The 15,099-nt window shown below is 40.7% G+C and overlaps 3 protein-coding genes across 9 annotated transcripts; 2 read left to right on the forward strand and 1 right to left on the reverse strand.

The window, feature by feature from the left end:
- Positions 1 to 1,426: 1,426 nt before the first annotated feature.
- Positions 1,427 to 4,884, reverse strand: LOC5503872 (60S ribosomal protein L3). The gene is made up of 6 exons (XM_048719683.1): positions 4,799 to 4,884; positions 4,063 to 4,255; positions 3,799 to 3,967; positions 3,022 to 3,157; positions 2,274 to 2,726; positions 1,427 to 1,742 (listed from the first exon to the last, which is right to left on the reverse strand). The coding sequence occupies exons 1-6, from the start codon at positions 4,799 to 4,801 to the stop codon at positions 1,476 to 1,478; spliced, it is 1,221 nt and encodes a 406-aa protein (XP_048575640.1). The 5' UTR covers positions 4,802 to 4,884; the 3' UTR covers positions 1,427 to 1,475.
- LOC5510150 (NADH dehydrogenase [ubiquinone] 1 beta subcomplex subunit 10) lies at positions 4,884 to 6,342 on the forward strand. Of its 2 annotated transcripts, none has more exons than XM_048719690.1 (3): positions 4,884 to 5,025; positions 5,551 to 5,812; positions 6,158 to 6,342. In XM_048719690.1, the coding sequence occupies exons 2-3, from the start codon at positions 5,554 to 5,556 to the stop codon at positions 6,211 to 6,213; spliced, it is 315 nt and encodes a 104-aa protein (XP_048575647.1). In that variant the 5' UTR covers positions 4,884 to 5,025; positions 5,551 to 5,553; the 3' UTR covers positions 6,214 to 6,342. The 2 variants fall into 2 exon arrangements, with proteins under 2 accessions (XP_048575647.1, XP_001630594.1); XM_001630544.3 differs by having other exon boundaries at positions 5,022 to 5,164.
- Positions 6,343 to 7,569: 1,227 nt separating this feature from the next.
- Positions 7,570 to 14,454, forward strand: LOC116611666. 6 transcript variants are annotated; one of them, XM_048719685.1, is made up of 7 exons: positions 7,576 to 7,844; positions 10,074 to 10,470; positions 10,835 to 10,885; positions 11,423 to 11,530; positions 12,004 to 12,087; positions 12,998 to 13,124; positions 14,095 to 14,454. In XM_048719685.1, the coding sequence occupies exons 1-7, from the start codon at positions 7,784 to 7,786 to the stop codon at positions 14,131 to 14,133; spliced, it is 867 nt and encodes a 288-aa protein (XP_048575642.1). In that variant the 5' UTR covers positions 7,576 to 7,783; the 3' UTR covers positions 14,134 to 14,454. The 6 variants fall into 6 exon arrangements, with proteins under 6 accessions (XP_048575644.1, XP_048575645.1, XP_048575642.1 ...); XM_048719684.1 differs by having other exon boundaries at positions 7,577 to 7,844; positions 11,423 to 11,539; XM_048719686.1 differs by having other exon boundaries at positions 7,588 to 7,844; positions 10,092 to 10,470; positions 11,423 to 11,539.
- Positions 14,455 to 15,099: the final 645 nt, after the last annotated feature.

Raw genomic sequence — 15,099 nt, forward strand, 5'->3', positions numbered from 1 at the left:
AAACAGGTAACAAGACCAAGCCGGCGCCACTGTTATCTACACACTTAAGAAAGAGATAGTGACTCTCACTCCAAGTAGACGGGCAAATGAGACCACTTACGTGTACAAAGGGTTAAATGCACTTAGAACTGAGGAGATCATGCAAAAGAACAGATAGAACAGAAAAGACCCAAGAAATCAGACCCCAAATATAACTTCCTGGTAGGAAAATGGCCAGTAGACCAAGATATCACTTGAAACTAAGGGGAAGTACAACACGTGATGTACATATAGTTCACAAGGAGAATAGACAGGCTGCGCCAAACTTGTCATCAAAATAAGTGTGGTAATGCACAATAAAGTGTAAAGAGAAAATACCCTACATGAAATAAAAATAATTATTTGGCTTTCCTGCCTTTTTATGGGTTTTCTATAGAGCTCTGATTCAACAGAATATAAAGCCCTTATTGGTCGAGTGGCGGGCCGTTCTGGAACTTTGGTATCTGAGAATGTTTCCATCGTTTTAGACCGCTAATCAGCCAATGAAAGCGCGCACTATAGCTGTATAAAAGGGTCATTTGATGACAGTTCAATATTACTGTAAATTTCGGAAAGTGATTTCCTTTATTGTCAGGTACATATATTAATGCATTCGGCAGTAACACGAGACCCATTTTTCATAACTGGCGCCACATTACACTTTTTCATTCCATGGAAATGTTAAATTGAAGGCACTCGCCACCCTTCCATGACAAGTTTACGGCCATTTTCAAGGCATACTCTAGGCGCTCTTATTCCCAACAATAAACAATGGGCCTGGGGATGGATAAATGTTTTGAGATTTGGGCTTAAAGTTTGAAGGGACGTGGGGAAGAACTAGGCCTTGTGCCCATTCGCCCCCGCATCTCAAACCCTCGTATTGCCAAAGTAGCCTCCTAGGCAACTTACAGTAGTTGAAAAACGCGGCCGACCTGTGGACAAAAATAGCAGATAGAGGCTGAAGTTGGAGATGGGTTCAAAGCCTATAGGGTTTTGAAAATAAGCCTCACGCCGTTGTTGATTGTGAACACTAGCTTGTGGTTTTTTGCCGTTTGAAGCCTATTCCGTTGGTTACCGTCCTTAAAGCCGCATTGTCACCAGTTCACTTCCGTAGGTCCGACGCAAACCTCAACCGTTAAAAGAATCTATTAGAATCCGAGATACTTAACATGCCATCCGCTCTAAATTATCAATCACATCATCGAAGAAACTTGCAATATACACACTGCTTTCGATATTTTGAAATATTTTTCGCGTTTTCCGTTAAAAATCATCGGAGATTGTAACGTAATCGACCAGAAGTAAACTGGTGACAATGCGGCTTTAACCAAAACCGTGATTTGGTGGGACATAGTAGCATCTTTTAGGATCCTAACTAATGAGACATTTCCAATAAGACAATAACAACTTTTTTTTAAATTAAAGTTTCATTTTATTCTCCAAGTTGTTACAAGGGTTTACTCTGCGCCAGCAGCAAGCTCCTTTTCGCGGTCACTCTTGAGCATGCCCATGAAAGCACGCTTCTCAGCAGGGTGCTGGAAGCGGCCATGGCCAAACTTGGACGAGGTGTCAATGAATTTCAGGGTGATCTTCTCTGCAGCATCACGGCTGGTGTGAACCAGAAGGGACTTCCTGAGGGTGAGCACACGCTTCTTGGGTCCAACAACACATCCCTTGACCATGAGGAAGTCTTCGTTGACTTGTCCATAGTGAGGGAAGCCACCCTACAACAACAAGAACATCGAATCAATCTAAGACTACTTCCCATCAAATACACTAGATACTGTAAATGTAAATCGAGAGGCAGAGATAATAAAAAATGCTTTTAGTCCTGCAAACTAGAGCCTAATGGACAATAAAACTCAGATATTACAATCAGGTCCAGACAACAGTAAAGTAGATAGGATTTTTGTTAAAATGAATAACCTTTTTTTTTCTCAGTGTAGCCGCTTAAGGGAAAAGTGCTTCTGGCCGTGACTAGAGTGTCCTAGCCACTAATGTACTCACCATGGGTGTAATACTCTTGTCTGTCAGGTCATACTCTGTGTTCTAGCCACTAATGTACTCACCATGGGTGTAATACTCTTGTCTGTCAGGTCATACTCTGTGTTCTAGCCACTAATGTACTCACCATGGATGTAATACTCTTGTCGGTCAGGTCATACTCTGTGTCCTAGCCACTAATGTACTCACCATGGATGTAATACTCTTGTCGGTCAGGTCATACTCTGTGTCCTAGCCACTAATAAACTCACCATGGGGGTAATGCTCTTGTCTGTCAGGTCATACTCTGTGGAAGCATTGTTCTTGATGACTTTGCCGTCCTTCTTGTGGATGCCCTGGCCGATACGATAGATCTTCTTGTTCAGCTCAGTACGGTGATGATAACCAGCCTGACCAGCACGGGCGACAGAGAAAGATACACGGGCAGGATGCCATGCCCCAATACAGGCCACCTTGCGCAGACCCTTGTGTGTCTTGCGTGGGAGCTTCTTGGTGCCCCACCTGTAGGTGACACCCTTGAATCCATGACCCTTGGTGACGCCGATGACGTCAATCATCTCGTCCGGGGAGAAGACCTTGCGGACAGGGGCAGGGTTCTCGAGGCGCTCACGGCACCAGTCGACCTTCTCTGCGACGTCTTTACCTCCATTCACCTGGATCTCCATGATGTGTGCCTTCTTCTGCCTCATCTTCAACAGCTTTTGCTAAAATATAATGATGAACATGGGTCTAGAGTTATTTGGGTACTGCAGCACAATGGCCACAATAGATTTAGACTGGATTCTTGGTTTGGTCAAATGACATAACTTCCCTGATTTCAAACACTTTTTCAAATTCCTTGTCTTAGGGCACGCGAAATCTGCTTAGAAAGTCTTTCAAGATTGTTGTACTCTTCAGAGGAAACTAAGGGAAACCTTTTGACTGGACTAGTGGTTTCCCAAGAACCCTCCAAATGTTATCAAGTAAGTAATTTTGACTACACTCCATGCTATTCCTCACCTGTGTGTGGCAGATGACACGGATGACCTTGCAGTACTTCTTCATTGTGTTGAAGTCCTCCTCGATAGACTTCTTGCCATCATCGTCAGCCCACCTCTTGCTGGCCTTGGTGAATGCCTTCTTCTTGGAGTTACACCTTTATCAGCAGACAGCAGGTAACATGGGGAGAGAAGAGAGAGAAGGGCCAAGCCTCATGAGCGATATCGAACCGCTCAGCGGAGGATCAGCACTGGATTGCAACTCATTGTTAGAGTGTGTTACAGCCACAGTAATACTGTAGCTAGTAGACAAGAATCTGCACTAAATTACAATCCATTGTTATACTTTACTACTAAGTTTGACTAGTAGGATTGTGCCCTAAAATGTGCCACTGTGTGAAACAGAGGTCAATACAGTAATGAATGTATGCTTCAAGTGGACTTTGACAATATGATGCCAAGTAGAACTAAAGTGATAATGCTGCCATTAGACTATCACTACTATCAAAACTGAAGCAGTAACCAAATTAGGCTAGTAGAAGGGCATGGACAAGAATTTTGAACTAAATAACAATATATTGCTAGACTTTGCGACAAAGACTAGATTAGTCATAGCTTTAAATCTTAGCAATTTCCTAGCCATAGGAATGGGCAATCCAGGGCCCCTATCAACAGCAGTTTTTGTCAAAGTTGGGTAAAAAGCTGATTCAGCATCCCTGTTTTAAATAATGCATGTATGTAATAAGGAACCTGTTAATATTTCTACTATATATATATTTTATGGTACGTCATTGCTCACCAGTTCTTGTAGAAGCGACGCTTGCACTCCTCGCTGAGATGCTCAGCCCAGATGGTCTTCAACACCCTCATACCACGAGGGGTCTCAATGTATCCAACAACACCGACGACCATCATGGGTGGGGTCTCAATTATGGTGACAGCCTCGACTTTCTCCTTCTTATTGAGTTCTAGAGAGAGAGACATCAGAAAAGGTCAATTACCCCTGCTGAGATCCCTGTATCCACTGAATGTAATTTTATCAATATGAATGAGCAACACGTACTAGATCCAGGTTTCTCGACCTCTCGGAGAATGTGGGTCATGCCGGCCTTGAAGCCGATGAAGGCGGTCAAGTGAGGGGGGAGGGTGTTGTCATCTTTGGGGAAGGACTTGACTTTACCGCGATGACGCTTGCATCTCTTGCGCGGCAGGAAACCAAGAGAACCATGGCGTGGTGCCTCAAACTTTCTGTGAGACTGTTACAGGAAAATATAAAATACTACATGTCAAAATATGATCACTGTCTGATAGATTTGATTACTTTGTAGTAATGATACTCGAATCAAATACCCGTGTTCTATTTTTATTATTAAAAAATCATAAACGTCTTTAAAAATACAATCATGTTCCACAGAAATTAATTTCTTGGGAAGAACCCTACGTTCAATAAACGTTGCCATTTTTTGTTAAATAAGTACGGTAATTAAATCTTCAAATAAAATCCCAACTATGATCTTTGGACAAGGGCTACAAAGAACAAAAAGCCTGCCATAAAAAAAAAATTACAAACTAAAAACTAGTGATTCAACAAAAAAGTTCGATCTATGATGGTTTTACACGTTGTGAGATCTTTAATTTCCCGATCAAAATTCTTCATGAAAAAAGACCATACACTCGATATAACTGGACTACATGGTACAGAAACATGTAAGCTCAAGTTCTAAATAAATTTTGAAAATGGATGGCAATTGTACAGGGTTAATTTTGCCGGATTTTATTCACAGGATCGCAAAACTCACCATCTTTGGTTCGAGCACTTGGGAAAGAGAACGAAAAACCACGTGACACTTGAATATGTAAAATCGTGAGAGGGTGGTCAATAGATTGGAAATTGCAGCAACCCAACGCAGGCTCAGGTCAGCGGTAGTCGAGGTGGCCGCCATCTTGGATTTTCTGATTTGTGTTTCTTGGAGTTAAAATTTATTGAATCACCTCCCTCGATTGTTGCGATTTTGGCTGCCGGAAGGTAAAGTTCAAATTGTTGATAAAATGAAGAAAATTTGAAACTAGCTTGATTTGATCACGTGATGGCATGCTTCGCGAACCAGCAATTCAAAGTAACTTCTCTAAGATTGGGCTTTTGTTACTTTTAGCAGTAAAATTAAGTAAGTTATATGATGTCTTTAACCGAATGTAATTGGTCTTGCCTGTTGGCTTACCCCCTTTGCAAGGCCCCCTTATGTAGATGGAGGTTCGACATCTATTAGTTATTTCCTGACGTGTTGAATACATAAATTGTCAAACATGTAGACCAAATGTTAATTACAATACAATATATTTGATTTGTACCATAAGATGAAATTACAATACAATATAAAATACTTTAATACAAAACGGGTACAGGCTGTCTAGAAATAACTAAAGAGCTAATCTAGCTAGACAGCCAAAATTAATCGATAGATGCCAGCCGTTCAGCAGAGAAGTTGTGAATAATTACTTTAGAGCTTCATTTTGTCGAGATTGTTGAACTTGTTTCTTGATTTCTGTTTAGGAAATGGGTGATAAATACTTCAAGCGCTACACTGAAAAAGCAAGAGCGCCCTCCTTTGAGGAGATTGATCGGCGTGATCCTGTTGCCTTCTCGGAGGCTCGGGAACAGTGGGTGCTAGACAGACTAGTTGAACTGGAGACCGTTAAGGAGCTAAGAGACCAAGTGGCTCACTGTTACAGACAAGAGGAAGTCAACGCAAGACAGAATTGCCGCACTATAGTAGATCAGTATATGCAAGCATTTAAGGCATACAAGGACAAAGGTATCTTTAGTACCTACTTTGTGTTCTCAACCTGGATTAGCAGTGCCCTCACCACCCTAACCCTGACACTCACTGTGTGCTTTGTGTTCTCATCCTGTACTAGCAAAACCCTCACTATCCCCAACCCTGACACTCACTGTGTACTTTGTGTTCTCATCCTGGGCTAGCAAAACCCTCACTCTCCCCAACGCTGACACTCACTTTGTGCTCTGTGTTCTCATCCTGGGCTAGCAAAACCCTCACTCTCCGACACTCATTCTGTGCCCTGCATTCTCGATCTGAACTAAAAATGCCCTTGTTATTCCCAACTTTGATACTTACTCTGTTCTTTGTGTTCTCCACCAGCTTGGGGTAATTCACCTGATGGTAACTGGAGCAAGTGGAAGGTGCCAGTTGAATAACTCTATCCCATGAATTAACTGATAAACTTTATTTTGTATAAATCTTATGCTGTTGTTTTAAAAGCACAACAAAGAAAGGATTGTTGTGTATTCCACTCAAATAGAGTAATTAAACTGTAAATTGCTTCATTTGCCTGTGCAGCTTTTTATTCTCAAGACTGCCCCTAATCTAAAGAACACCTCCTATGTAATAACCCCCCTCCCCGGAATTACAAATTTGTATTGAATGCCCCCTCTCTACAAACTCCCCCCTCTACTGCGTACAATCAGCACTTCTAATCTAATGAGGCTCAACATATTGTTCTGTGTCAGGCCTGATTTTTCATAAAAACCTAAGCCCGACAAATTGCAGTTTGTAAATGCTCTAGCGGACAATCTATCTGAAAATCAGATAAACACTTGTGTGTTTAGTATGCAAATAGGGATAGTTTTCCTTGAGTCTTGAATTTGTTTTATTTTTGTTTCTTTTGAGACTTAAGAAGAGCTCCCAGTAAGATGACAATAAATACAAGTTGGAGTTTCATGTCTTTGTGGTAGTTTTTGTTGTGTTTTGAAGGGCTAAGAATTTTTTTTTTCGACCTGGAAACTAAAGCAAGTGATTAATTATTTGTTGCACACTAATAAATGTCAGTAAGTTAGTGGTTTTCAAAAACCTGTTAAATACTAGTTTAGTTTAGTTTATTTAGTCATAATACACTTTAATGTCTTTGTTATCTTTTGTTCTGACTTGACTATTACACTTTAACAATTACATTGTGTTTCACAGGATTTTGAAAACCTTTGTATTGCAAGAAAGCTTCGTGGCACTTTTGATATTTCTCGACACTTAATTTTTACGAAGTCAACATTTTGATCAAGTGAAATCTTTGTGTCTCTAATCCAACCAAACACACAGTGGATGCTGGGAGTCTTTCAAGCGTTTCGCATTTTGATTTTGCATACTAAATACTGCCCCAAGAAGGTTTTTTGGGATGGTCCCGTTGCCACATTTACTGTAATCTGTAACCCGCATTGTTTGATTACTGTAAAATAGATAAGCTTACATAAAAATGCTCTTATTCCACCACTCCCCCCCCCCCCCCCCCCCCCACAAACCCTAGATACGGGCCTGTTAGCAGCTAGACAAGGGAATTTTTAGCGTCAGGTCACTTATCATTAATTTTTTGTATCTAAATCGTGAAATAAAAGGGACGCGAAAATCTTATGAAAGAAGGTAATATTTTGGTCCCAGATCGTGCGCGGTTCGAAAAACACAGAAATACCATCTTTACCTAGCAACTTGCCCTCCTCTCGAAAAATGACTTGATTGAAAGATACGGCGTGCGTAAATGACCCATCCATGCTTTGTTTACACGCGCATCACAGCCCTGACATGAGTCTATTGACATTCTTTTTAGTTCGTATCATCTTATTGGCTCAGTAGCATTTTAATAACTCTCGTCGAATACAACTTGCAAATGAAAGTGGGGGTATGATTTCTATATGAACTATTTCGCGCGTTTTCTTGCCTCGGAATGCCCGCTTTTGACCGCCGTGTCTTGGAGTGTCTTGTTTTACGAGTCAACTAGAGATGACAAGGGAAGTTTTGGCTTGGTTGTCCATTTACTGTAACTGGCTTTCTCTAATAACAGGTAAATACCTCCGCATCTTTGCCCCACAGCCACCGATCAGAGCAAATAGCGTTTTCCTTTATTAATCACAAAATGATTGTTGCCGCTCTCTCCTTGGCTCAAATAGGGGTAAAAACGATTTGTAATTGCATTCGCTTTTGGTTTAATTATCTCGTGTGTTTTACATCATTGTTTGTCCTATGTGAAAATTGGTATAAATTGACTCCCAGAGTATCCGTAATCAAAGCATTGATTTGACGGCTTCTTGTATACTTTTTATATATTATTATCTATAGTATACAAACGTGCAATAGTTCGTTTTCTTTTTTGTTAAATTGTCCCAGTTGGATAGAACGTAGTTACCTACTTAAGAGTTATGAGCCTTTTTCGGCATTTTCGTCAGATTAATTATTCGCGTAAATTTTGTGGTCAGATTCCGAAAAGCGTTGTTAATGTTGAAGCAGCTTACACAGCTGATACGATACACGAACATTCTGTCAAATGCGTGAAAAGGTTTGAGAGACCTCCAAACAGCCGAAACTAGGCGACTAACTACAAATCGAATTTTTCTCTGGATTCGAGAAGTCCAGTTCCCTAACGTAGACTAGACAAGACCCCATCCATAAAATAACTGATATATCATAATAAGGAGGATATGGATCTAACAACATGAACCGGGCAAGCAAGTGAAAATCCTTTTTTCACTCTTTCAAAGAAATATAAAAAAGATCGCACGATTTTGCAAGATGGGCCCTAAGGGGAAAGAGTAGTCCTTTCCAGTTTTATTATTTTATCGATTTCGAAATAATTACCCTGCACGAAGCATTTATTGCTCTTTACTCTTTCTAATCTAAAGTGCAATCAAACAATGTACCAGTAGAAGTTCACTCTTTTTTGCTTTTAGTGTTAAAAACTCGCATGAAATGCGATACGTCTTATTTGATTATTGACGGGATGTCTTCATCGTAGACCATGCTAGTATACGATACCTAGTAGAATATTTCTTTTTCAAAAGTATGCAAAAGCGTTTTATAAAAAAATGTTTCTGTGTATTTCGCAAAACGAAGCATTTTGTTTGGCAATTTTATTTTATAAAGAGACTAAAAGATTTCGTGGTTCGTGAACTCTTTGATTTGCATACACTAAATTGACTATACCCGAGAGTAAAGAGAGATAACAAAAAAATGTTTAGCTGTCAACCGGGACAAAGAACATGTGCAAATAAGAAGTCCTGACTCGTTAACGATCAAAGGTATGTTTTATATTAAAAACGTGCAAAGGGTCTAAACGAGGCGAGATTGAACAGCAATCGTCATACAAACAATACAGGTATTAACAACAATATTCCTATACTTGTTTGCAAATAATATAGTCAACTTCTTAGATTCTTATCTTATATTAGGTAAGACATTCATATAAGAGTGGAAACCTAAGGACATATTAGTAATAGTAGTTGATCAAAGTTGGCCATTTGTGGAAAACGCGGATCAAGGGCACAAAACGGATCTGTTCCGCAGCCCGTTTTTTTGCCGGGTGTGAAGATGTTAGACCCCTCGGTTCCTGGGGAAAAAAAACGTCCCGAATGGTTCTGCTGGCAAATTTGTGGAGTCGAACTAATTGTGCTGGGAATATTTTGGGGGGCGCTGGAACAGATGCTAGGGGGAAAATGGTCCCGATCGGTTATACGGGCAATTATTCATGTGCTAAAATGCCTAACCAATGCTGGCTGGGAAAAAGAATTCCTAACCAATTCTGGCTGGAAAAAATGAATGGTCCCTCCTGGAAACAAGGAACAGATAATTTTTTTTTTCCCAGCAACTTTTAAAATGGATATTTTCCGCATCAGAACATATTCAAACTAAGAAATATGCCATTGTAACGTGTTTCAGTAAGGGGAGCTCGTTGAATGTCCTTGGCGGATTCGTCGTTTTGACTTTCCTGTGAGAGCGACACAAGGAATTAATACGGGATATCATCACAGTAAACACACCGTGCACACATACTATAAATCAGTGTACTAGCCACCTATTGTTATAAAAACTATCACCCTAGAAGAAAATGGTGGCTTTAGCTAGTACAGGGATCGAGGCTTGCCCCATCCAACTCAAAAACCTCAGCCAATATTTTCTATTGTTTCAACCATGGGTTCTCAGAATATATTCATTTTAAGCTCATCCAATGCGTGGCGTCAATTCAGGGGCGTCTTCTAAACGAGTTAAAATACAGTACTTTTCAAAAGTATTTCTTTAGTCCTCTTTCTCTTTTCAGGTCTCAACGTTTCTAGCTCGTTAAATTCCTCGTATTTTCCCACCCCGACATCTTTATTGTCAAGTGGTACGTCCATCCCGAGCGATAAAACACCTTCGATTAACAGTACCACAACTAGCACCATCATCATCATCAGCAGCAGCAGTAACAGTGCTCCTGTAACCATGGCAACAATGTCACCTACAGCAATCATGCCAACAACATTAGGGCTGAACACAACAAACGCGACGTCAAACACCACAGGCAGCCCGTGGCAGCCAAACGTCCCAACGGTCGAGCTTTCGATCTTCAGCATCATCATGATTTCCTTAGGGGGTTTACTTATTGTTGTCATGACAACATGTCTTTTTGTCATCTGCTGTAGAGGGCGAGAGAGGGGGTGAGTCTGCACATTTGTTTTCAGGAAATTGGCGACTTTGGGTGACAAGCTCGCTCTTACGTTAGAATGAAACTCACGAGCTTTGTTCCCGTACACTCAAAAGGGCTACTCTGCGGTACGTTCACCCACGATACGAACGAATGCCGAGCGCGGGGAATTCCCATCGCTCATAACTCGTTTGTCTGGTGTCAGGGTGCATTCACCCACCCGAAGGCGATACGAACTAATGCCGAGCGCGCGTAATCCCTGTCGCTCACCACTCGGCGGTCTATAATAAGAAGTCTTGGTGCGAAGATGCGACCGCCCAAAGGGCCGGCACTTTTCGTTTATATCCCATATTAAGCTTGTGCTTTACTTATTTCAGACCGGGGGCAGCACATACGCCACATACTCAAGTCAAGCTAAAGCCATGGAAGTAAGCAGATGTTATCAAATAATATCCACGATTTTTTGTTATTCGAATTCGTGCGTTAGCGATTTTGCGTTATATAGCCAGATTTTGAAGTATCGCAAACGCGCAAACACATACGCGATTTTGTAGCCTCGTGTAGAGGCGGCTATCACGTAGGCTAACTATTTTGTCGGGTGGGTACTCGGTAAAGGCACCTGGTAAGATTATGGGATTTCCAGGACCGTAGCTAGCACGAGGGCAGGAGGGAGGAGAGGGGGGACTGGGAGGGCGGCAAGAATTAAAGCAGATAAAAGAAATATCTGAGGCTTGCCCCCCTCCCCCCTGAAAAAAAGATTTCTAGTTATGACCTTTATTTCTGGTCTTTGCAGGGAAGGTTTCTTGGCATTGTTTTATCCAGCCAAATGTCCCATTATCCCTTTCGTCTGGCTTTCCTAAACCAGTTCGCCTCTTGTTGGAAACCATCCAAAACCGTAATTATCAGCTTTATTCCACAACCCAAGTTTTACGTCAATACAGCCAGTTCAATTTTTATTTTCACAGGATGCCCGATCTGAGTTCTACGAATGCGGACATGACCGACGACGCGATTGAACCCCAAACACCAGCTGCTAATAACGGGGATCATCCGAACAGCTTCCGAAATGATGGGTTGGCCAAGTACCGTAAAAAATCCCCTTTCTCGGATACATGAAATATTTGGACTGATAACTTAAAAATGCTCACAATATATACTAGTCAATGATAACTACTGATAACTACAAAGACTGCTAATATTAGCTAATTATAACTAATATTGGAAACCCCGATTCTATTGATTTTAAAATAGAACTTATAATTAGACATAGGGGCTAATGCTGTTATACTTTTTCTTATTGTTTCCACCACTTTTGCATAGATCATCAAACCCACGTCCACCCCTAATAATGTCATTCTTTCTTACCTCCAAGTCCCACGTTGCCAGCCCCTTTAGACTCTTTGGGTCACCCCTGATAATGTTATTGTTTTCTTAGTCAAAATCTCACGTCACCAGCCCTTAAGAGTCTTTGGTCCACCCCTAATAAGCCCCTTATCAGGGTTGGACTCTTCGGTCCAACCCTGATAATGTTTCCTTGTCGTCTTAGTCCAAGTCCTACGTCACCATCCTCGCCGAATCATCTGGCATCTGCTAACAACAACCTCGTCACCACCCCCACCGGAACCTTCAGGTACGCCAAATCCTGGGAGGGGGAGGAGTACCGTTTGAAGAATTCTTTTGTTCTAAAGCCTAGGCAATTCACTGCATATAAAGCTTTGCCCTCTTTCCCTCACCCTCCCCACCCCCCCACCCCCCCCCAAAAAAAAAACTATCAACGCCTTTGCATCACACCATTTTTATAGGTTTTACGCAGCTCTCATGGCATGACCACAGCATACCCATAGAGAATGAATCATGTTTATCACAATTCACAAGTATTTAAAAAATCAAACACAAAATTCATACATTACTTTCATTATGCACTAATTTTCAAACATCTGCGAGATGAATGTCGATTTAAGGGGAACTGTCACACATTTCGAGTTTTCTGAATGTTTATCACGGCTTGTTTAAAAGTTTGGTCACCTCCTTATTAGGCATGATAAAAGTCTGGTCATTTCCTAATTAGGCGTGATAAAAGTCTGGTCATTTCCTTATTAGTCGAGATAAAGTCTGGTCATTTCCTTATTAGGCTTGATAAAAATGGTTATTTCCCTATTAGGCGGGATAATAATCTGGTCATTTCCTTATCAGGCTTTATAAAAGTCTGGTCATTTCCTTATTAGGCGTGAGAAAAAGTCTTGTAATTTCCTCATAAGGCTTGGTAAAACTTATTATTTCCTTATTGGGCATAATATTAATCCTGTCATTTCCTTATTAGGCGTGATAAAAGCCTGGTCATTTCCTTATTAGGCTTGATAAAAATGGTCATTTCCTTATTAGGCGAGATAAAAGTCTGGTCATTTCCTTATTAGGCTTGATAAAAATGGTCATTCCCTTATAAGGCTTGATAAAAGTCTGGTCATTTCCTTATAAGGCATGATAATAATCTGGTCAATTCCTTATAAGGCTTGATAAAAGTCTGGTTATTTCCTTATTAGGCGTGATCTAGATCCAGACTCCCAGGAACTCTGGGGAGATTATGGACGTAAATTATCGCTTGGTCAAAAAGCATACGAACAAAATAGCTCCACTGACGAAAATACTCTATCAAAATCAAATACGAAGGTATGCATAGAACAACATAGAACATCAGCAGATAATATTCCTATCACCTATTTTTCCATTCATTTTTTTTTATTCAAATGTTTCTTTCTTCCATCCCACAACTGTCACACCGCTGCTCGGTTAAGTTAGTTAAGTACATATTTATTCATGACTTGCCTCATGGTACGGTAATAAAAGTAGCAAAATCGTACATATTTTGTGGCAGCATTGCTGCAGAAAAGTTCGTAGGTGAAGCTGCACGTTTCACTACCTGCGAACCAACTTTTGTCGCAGCAATTTTTTTATGTTAAGCAAGCTGAAATAGTTTGTTACAGAAAGTAGATGGTTCTACTTTTTGCAACAAAACTCGGAGACGTTGACCGTAATACTACAACAACCCAACTTGTCTCGCAGCAAAAAGACGTCACACATATAGTTCAATTAGCTTTTGTGATTGGTTGAACGAGGGTCACGGAGCAAAAAAGATGGCCGGTCAAAAGCAAGAACCAGTCTATCCTTTGTTGAGACAAAAGTTGGTTCGCCGGAAGTAAAACGCGCAACATAGCCTTCGAACTTTTTTGCAAATGCTGCCACAAAAGGTTTTTGCTGCTTGTATTGCCGTACCTTTACGTTTTGGCGTTTTTAGTATACGCCGCTGTCACCAGGCAAACCTACAAGAGGCATTTTGGAGGCATTTTCTCATATTATATTTGAGTTATTCGCATGATGTTTTCTCATATTTCACTGGCGGTTGATTGCCCCGCATAAGGGATGGCTAGGATCCCAGACAAAAAAATCCTATGAATACAAAGAGAAGACTTGCCTTTTAAGGATTTTTGATGTAACCGACACTAATTCATTGTCCCGAGAGTGTGGTGTTGAATTGACAGACTCCTGCTGACTAGCCTAGACGTGTACTAAAGACATATCACAAAAATGTGACTACCTAAGATGCTTCCAGTAGCTTATGCTTTGTACTGTCTTGCTTTAGGGAGTCCCAGATGATCTAGAGAGGGTTCACTTTGTATAGTGACCAAGTGACGAACCATCAAGCATTGATAGAAAGAATGGGACATAATGATGACCTGAGTAAAGCTACATAAACTCTACAGCACATGAATCAGATGCTTTATCACAGCCAACCTCTGTACAGCAATGCAGTCTATTGTGACGTCACATCAATACAGGAATGCTGATCAGAACGGTGGAGAACAATGCAGTGTTTTTTTGGCTCCAGTGCTGACTTGCGGCCTGACATGTACTCTCAGCCCAGAAAGCGCTGGATCATCGAGCACTATGACAGCGGCTTATTATATTTTTTTTGTTAGAAATAAATTGAGTTTCAAAGTGATTAAGCAGGTTTGGCTCGTTACCCAAATGGTTGCCCTATTTGAATAGGGTTGGTTTCAAAGCATATGATAAACGTGACACTCAGGTCTAATCAACAGATACGAGATATGACCAGCGCGTAACTAAGGCATACCCCACCCCGGCCGCCAGAAAGTGGGTCATTTCTTAACAAATGATCGGGAAATATCCATATCCATGACTTTGCACCCTCCCTTTCTGGGTTATGCGCCTGCGACCTGACATCAGCTAACAAATAGGTTGTGTTACCAACAGTTAACTGTCGGGTTCGTTTTGAGTATCATAGTGGAAACATTTGATCATCAGTTGGCTGATCTGGTTTGAGCTCTCCTACCGCCTAAAAATGTTTCAGAGTTAAATACCCTGTATCCAACTTATGTGACGAACCTTATATAGCGGGAAAAAAATAAGACATTTTCTATTTTAATACTCACAATAGAACCAAAACTACTGTAAACTTCCGTCATCATCCGTGTTTGGTGATATCATAAAAAATACTAAAAGAACAGCATATTGATTAGAAATACTGTATATTTTGTTTATATTTTGAATGGTTCTTTTATACATTTTGTTTAATTATAAAGGTATTTATAGCCTTAAATATATTTTGCAATAAAGAAAAGTGATG

The sequence above is a fragment of the Nematostella vectensis genome, chromosome 12 (genome assembly GCF_932526225.1).
Source record: "Nematostella vectensis chromosome 12, jaNemVect1.1, whole genome shotgun sequence".
Taxonomy (NCBI): Eukaryota; Metazoa; Cnidaria; class Anthozoa; order Actiniaria; family Edwardsiidae; genus Nematostella; species Nematostella vectensis.